Source organism: Pteropus alecto, unplaced genomic scaffold, assembly GCF_000325575.1.
Source record: "Pteropus alecto unplaced genomic scaffold, ASM32557v1 scaffold88, whole genome shotgun sequence".
NCBI lineage: Eukaryota > Metazoa > Chordata > Mammalia > Chiroptera > Pteropodidae > Pteropus > Pteropus alecto.
The window spans coordinates 18,037,043-18,043,716 of NW_006494611.1; the positions used below are offsets into that span (position 1 = coordinate 18,037,043).

The following is a 6,674-nucleotide window of genomic DNA, read 5'->3' on the forward strand; positions in this document are numbered from 1 at the left end:
ACGCCGCCGCTGCCGCCGCCGCCGCCGGCCGGCCGGCTCCCCGAGGGCGCTGCCCCCGCGGCTGCTCACAGGCGCTGAGAGGGGCTCTGGGCCGCGGCCGCTGCCGTCTCTCATCTCCCTCGCCTGAGCCCGGCCTCGCCTCACAGCGGCTCAACTCTCAAACTTCCATCATGGCTGCAGCTTCCGAGAGGAGAGAACTGAGCGCAGCCGCGTCCCAGCGTCCGATCGTGTATCCTGCCGCAGTGCACAAAGAGTTCCGCCACATCACCGTCCGCCGGACTGCCCGCCCCCTCCGCCACCACGGGGGGGAGCCCGAGTGCCTCGGGAGTCGGAGGGGAGGCGGGAGGCGGACGCGACCGCGCTGGAGGAAGGACAGGGTAGGGCAAGGGAGGTAGGGAGGGGCCGAAGCGAAGTTCGGGTGCGAGCGCCGAGCCCCCAACCTGCAGGCGCCACTGAGCATGCCCAGTGTGACTGTCCGGGGCTCGCTCGGACTTGTTCCGAGGCGCCCGCCAGTAGCTGCACTTGCCGCGGCTGTTTCTGCAGCAACGCAAGACAGGAGGAACGAGCTAAGGCTTGGTCTATGCCCAGAAACCCAGCCGGAGGCAGGGTAGACTGTTGGGTGGGTAGCAGAGCTGAAGGTGAAAGCTGCGGCGAGTGCATTGAGCGGTGTCACTGACGCGAGTCTGAGTTTACCTGTGCACAGGTGCAAAGGACCGGATGACTGCACTGGTCAGTGTACAAGGAAACGCAGGGACGATCCCTATAGTGAGGACACCCCTCCCCCTGCCTTTGCCCCCAGATTTCCCTAGCACTGCCTACAGCCTCACTTTCCTTTTACACCGCTGTCGGATCACAATCGTTCGCAGGGATTTGACTGCAGCAGCCTTTCCGAGAAAACCCACCTCCCGTCCCCTCCCTCCCCGTGTCCTCAAGGTGTCAGTCTTAGCACAAAGAACAACCTCCTATTGTGTCTCCAGTGTGTATCACCTCATCCGGCTCTCTTTCACCGCCCCACCTCCCGCTTCCCCGGCAAGTCGGCTCATTTGCCCTAAAAAAATGAAAGCTCCCAGCTGAGCACGCTGTGAGCGCATGGCCCCTGAATTTCTGTATCCTAAAGGACAACTGTCCAGGTAGACTGAAAGCAGATCTCCTGGGTTGATACACCCTGCAGCCCCTTGCATTGCCCCCTGGAGTGCTGAGCATTTCCCCCACGTCGGGCTCCAGTTGGGTTCACCGCATTGAACTCAAGCTCGGTCTCCAGAGGCTACCTCGCCTCGCCCCGCCCCGCCCCATTTGAGCCGCTTGGAAAACCCGGAGGGGTGGATCGCCCCAGAGCCAGGTTCCGCGCTTCCCCAAGCGGGCGGTGCAAGCTGGAGGCGGGGTTGCTGGGCCGGAGTGTAAAGTACGGGACGGTAGGAAACTGCAGCCCCTGCGAGTGGGCGGGGTCGAGGAGACTTAGGAGGGTTTAAGAGGAGGTGGAGGGATACACAGGCCACAGTCGGAACTACTTTCAGGAGGAGGTCACGTGTGTTCCTAGTTGGGGAACTTTCCAAATTCCCACTGCTCTATGATAGCTGGGAACGCGAGCTTACTTTGCCCGCGGTATTCCCGCTTTGTGCGGGCAGCAGGACCCTAGAGCCTCTTGTGTCGCGGCGGAAAAACTGGCTCAGAGGAGCGATCCACCGGAGTGCTGTCGCCTGGGGAGCTGGTTACACAAGCACCTACATCCAAGCACGTGCCCCCGCCTCCCCGCGCCGCTGGCCGCCGCCGCTGATTTCTTGCGGAGCGACAGTTCCCAAGCTGGTCCCAACCTTCGCCTGCTACACAGAGCAAGCTAAACTGCCGAGACCTGAAACTCCTAGATCTGAATTGGCTAACACTGCGCGTTCCCAACCGTGGAAGAAGGGGTTTGGCCTGGGGGGCAGAGGTCTGGTTCCTCTCGCTTGCTAGTGCCCTTATCCTTAGGGCGAACCTTTCTGGTGCCGTGCTTGTGAGGCAAAAGGTATCTCCTGCAGCAGCCAGCTGCTTGAATTCACCGATGTTGCATCAAACTTCAAGTCACTATCCCTGAGCTGGTGAACGTGCCCCACCTATTTTAAACTTAGCCAAGTGACTTATCTTGTCGGAGAACCTAGTCAATGGCCGTCAGCCCAGAATAAACCTGTCAAGTAGGCTAAAGCCCCGATTAGTTGACCTATCCCCGTGAGAGACCTAATTCAGAAATGCTAAGAATCGAAGCGCTTTTACCCCGACATTGATCAGCTGCAAAGCGAGTTGTCCACCTGCTTAGAGAAAACAGGCATCAATAACACTAATCTAGGGATTTCTTCCTTTTCTTTTCCCTGGGAAGTAGAACTCAAGGAGACAATTGGAGTCCAGAAGTATGAGTTGAGACGTAGGCTGAGGTACTGGATGGTTTTTAGATCTGAGAGAATAAGGATCAATTTACGTGTGTATTACAATAATGGAGACAGTGCCGAGAAAAGTCTAAAGACAATTTATTCAGTGTATGAGACAGAAGATTGTATATGAGCACATCATTGTGGCAGGCAGCCCCTGAAGACTAGAAACCCCTAGAGACCCAGCTTAGAAGCTACGGGCCATTACCTAACTCCAAAACTAATTAAACCAGAGATATTTACAGTGTTCTTAAGAGATCTCGGAGGCTCCATAAAACTTGTCATTTATATACAACATTCTTTTAAGATAGCTCTGTAAGAGTTAGCAACCTGCAAACCTTCAATATTGATATTTATTGGAAGGAAGCTGGTTTTGCGTATTTTCCTGGTCACCCTGGGGGAGGCAAGGGACACAAGAGGAAAGTGAAATGGAGAGCAACCTGGAAAGGATAGGAGAAAGGCCTGCTCTTACTTTGCTTTTCAAAGATGAAAATCCTGTCCACACAGCCTAGTGTGAGCCAGAGACTTCTTTATTTTACAAATAAGTAAAGATAAGGAGTCGCTGATGTGGAGGTGTTCCACTAGTTTTCAAGGTAAGAACTTGAGCTGTGCTCAATTGAATATCAATCCCACTTGGTGGGGAAAGGCAAAGTGAAGATGAAGTTAAATGAAGGGAAGTGGCTTGGGAGGGGTAAAATGTCCGTTTATTTCTCAGGTTGCTGAGCTTGTCCCCAGAGCTCCTGTTATAAGCATGCCCTACTGTACCCCTCCCCCAGAGCCTACTCTATGTAAAGATTACTCTTCCAGCATCTGAGAAGTTCTGAAATCTACTTCCTGGGAAGAAAATGGGTTCATTTATGCCCTGTTGGTGATAGGCACAAGGAGAGAGAAGCCTTTTCAATTCTCAAGGCAGAGTTATTCTGGAGTAAAGAGGGTGTGCATCACCAGCACTAAAGTGCTAGAATATGAGCCTGGCCCACAAGCACTTTCATCATCTGAAGAAAGAAAATGGGAAATAGTTCTGCTGCTACTCTAAATATTAGGTCCCCCTACTTTTCTCTAGTGATGAATGAAAGGATCACCAATGTTGGCAGATATTTGGCCAGCCTGACAGCAATATTGGGTGGTTATTAAGAGTTGCTGAATAAAAACCTCTTCCCCTTCCCAGGGTTAAGGAGGTTCCTGAAGGCAATCCCTTTTCATATTTTGTTTTTCTTCACTTTTTCCTTCTACCCAAGAGACCTCTGTACTCAGTGGTAGAGCTAAAACCTCTAAATAGCTGACCCTATCTAATGGACAGAAAGGTTTTTTTGTTTTGTTTTGTTTGTTGATTTTTCAAGTTCAATGGCAAATATCCGCTTGGCTGTACAGTACACAATACAATACACATTGGTTTCCAAGCACTTCAGTTCTTTACCTGTCTGGATTCAGAACACCCTAGGGAGAAACAGAAGCTTGTAACAATGGGAGAATTATATAAAGCTTCAGGGAGACTAACTATATGGAATAATCAATGAACATCACAAACCAGCTTTAATTATAGTTTCAAACAACTGATTCCAAAACTATTGTTATTATACCCAAAAGAATGTCCAAAGAAAAAAAAAAATCTTTTTTTTTTTTTTTTTTGATAAGTGAAATGACCAGCAACTTGATGTGGGTGATATAAATAGTTGATGTAATCTTTGTTGGTCCTGCTGCTAACATGTCTTTTTTGAACTCTGCACACTATAGTGCCTTTTTCATCTCCCACGTGCTGACCTTTCAAATAGAGATCTAAATCAATGGCTTTAATTTTTAAGCAATTCTCTATTTTTAATCTGTTTAATCACTGTTTTCCAAATAATACAGAATAGAAAAATATAACAATTATAGGTCTGACTTTAAACCACCCCAATTCTTCCAATGGTCTAAAGGCTTTCCCCTTATTTCATTTATCCTAATTACAAGTATTGCTGTACTTTTTAAATAAAGATATTTTACCCAAGACATTTCAACAGAAGGCATTGCTATGGAGCATACAAATAACTATATTCTAAAAGAGAAGTTTCCATTATTGTCCATGACCTCTTCATATCCTAAATCTCTCCTGGAGCTATTTCAGATGGTACTTGTGTCTTCTTTCACATCTCAGAAGTTATCATTGTGAGAAATAAAGGTTGGGTTGGGTGCTCCTGGGAGAACAACAGAGAAGACCAGGCACTTGCTGTGTCCAAGTGGCATTCAGAAATTGTGACTTGGACTAGGGAGTGATAGAAAAGAAAAGACCTAACATGACAAGATAGCTTTGACTTTTAGTTTCCAACCTAAAATTGGCTATTGGATATTCTACTTTGGCCTCCTTAATACTAACTCTAATCTCTAGCCCAATGGAACATATATTTTGCTTATTAGCTCCTCCAGTAAAAGAAAAATATATAATTTCTATATACTAGCAGGTACTGGGACATTTAACAGGTGCTTTACAGAGTAGCCCTCATTTGTCTAGACGGTAAAGCGAGAGTTCCCAAGCTGTTCCCAACTTTCATCTGCTACACAGAGCAAGCGAAACTGCCGAGACCTGAGACTCCTAGCTCTGGATCAGTTAACACTATGCATTCCCAACCGTGGAAGAAGGGGTTGAGCCTTCTGGGTACAGGAGGGATGTTGTTAATAAATTAAGGTTGACCATCACCTCACTCCTTCAAGTCTTCCCCTTTATAACATCTTTCTGGTGTATGAGACATCACTTTTTCTGACAACAAAGAGTACCTTCTTGAAAGAGAAAGTGCTCAAGACAACTTGGTTTAAAGTACCTTTTTTTGTCTGTATTCTTGATGGTACTAGGTCTTACCTCCATTCATTCATTTAATGATTTAATCAACAAACATTTGAGTGTCTATATGTGCCAGTACTATGTTAAACTCTGTGAACAAAGCAATGGCTATGGCATATAAGATCCAGCTTTTATAAAATTTAGTTTCTCTGTTTCGCAACCTCTTCACAGCCCATGGAGTAAAGTTAAAGAATAGAAAATATCCTTAAGTTTGATAACTGTTTCAATTATCTATTGCTGTATAACAGACCACCATAAACTTAGTGGCTTAAAAGAACAACCATCATTTATTTTCTCACAATTCTGCAATTTGGGAAGGGCACAGCTGGATAGTTTTTCTGTTCCCCCATGATATTGGCTGGGGTCAGACATGTGATTGCATTTAGCTGAGTTTGGCTGAGGCTGGAATGTCCAAGAGGGCTTCACCCACATGTCCAGCACCTCATCTGGGGGAGCTGAAATGTCTGGGGACCTCCCTCTCTTCATGTGATTGCTCATTATTCAATGGTCCACCCCAAGCTTCTTTACATAGTGACTGGATCCCAAGGGGAGAAGGCAGAAACTACATGGTTTCTTAAAGCCAGGATTTGGAAGTCTCAGAACATCATTTTCACTGTATTCTCTTGGCCAAAGCAAGTCACAAGGCCAGCCCAGATCCAAGGGGAAAGGAAAGAGACTCTACTTCTTAATAGGAGGAGTGGCTGTGATGGGAGGAATTTTAGCAATCATATTTGGAAACACTCTATTATAATCCACCCTCTGGCCACAAAAATTCACACATACACACCCACACACAGACATGTAAAATACACTTGCTTCCTCTCCCAAATTATCATTCTGTATAGCATTGGCTCTAAGGCCCTGGATCTAGTAACATACATGAGGCCCAGAAGTAGATGAGGTGTTTCAGATGTTGCTCCCCTTCATCTGGAGACCTGTGAGCTAAAAAGGTAAGTTACGTACACAACATACAATGCTGAAACCAGGGATAAGATTACAGCAACAGACACTCCTGATCAAAAGTGGGGAAAATGGAAGGCACTTGGCAGGGACTAGTCCATAGCATTCTTAAGCCAAGCACTGTCATTCTGACTCTAAGGATTTAGTTCTCCATTAGATCTGATTCCTCTTCCTCAGAGTAGTTCCCTAATCCAGTGTTCTTGACTCTCAATTTGGGGTCCAGACTATCAGCTCTGAGTTAATCTTCCTTTTCTGTAGGAAACTGCCTGCCCTTTACAGTTGAATAGCTCCCTCAGGTTCCTTCCTGTCCACATAACTTTGGGTGCCCAAAGGGTTTTTTTTGTTTGTTTTCATTTTGAATTATCTCCTTCTTCTTTAGTCCAAGCTGGTGGAGGTTTTATCTATAAAATTCTCTTTAAAATTTTGCAGATTTTCTGACTCTTATTGGAGTTCACTCCTTATCCACAAAGCAACATCTTTAATTCTTTGAAAACCTCTAC

The 6,674-nt window shown here is 46.7% G+C and overlaps 1 protein-coding gene across 1 annotated transcript; it reads left to right on the forward strand.

The window, feature by feature from the left end:
* Positions 1–170: 170 nt before the first annotated feature.
* Positions 171–1,973, forward strand: KLLN (killin, p53 regulated DNA replication inhibitor). Its single transcript, XM_006926962.2, is given in 5 exon segments — positions 171–377; positions 1,334–1,426; positions 1,429–1,573; positions 1,576–1,754; positions 1,756–1,973. Coding segments are annotated over 5 exon segments (819 nt in total). The 3' UTR covers positions 1,951–1,973.
* Positions 1,974–6,674: the final 4,701 nt, after the last annotated feature.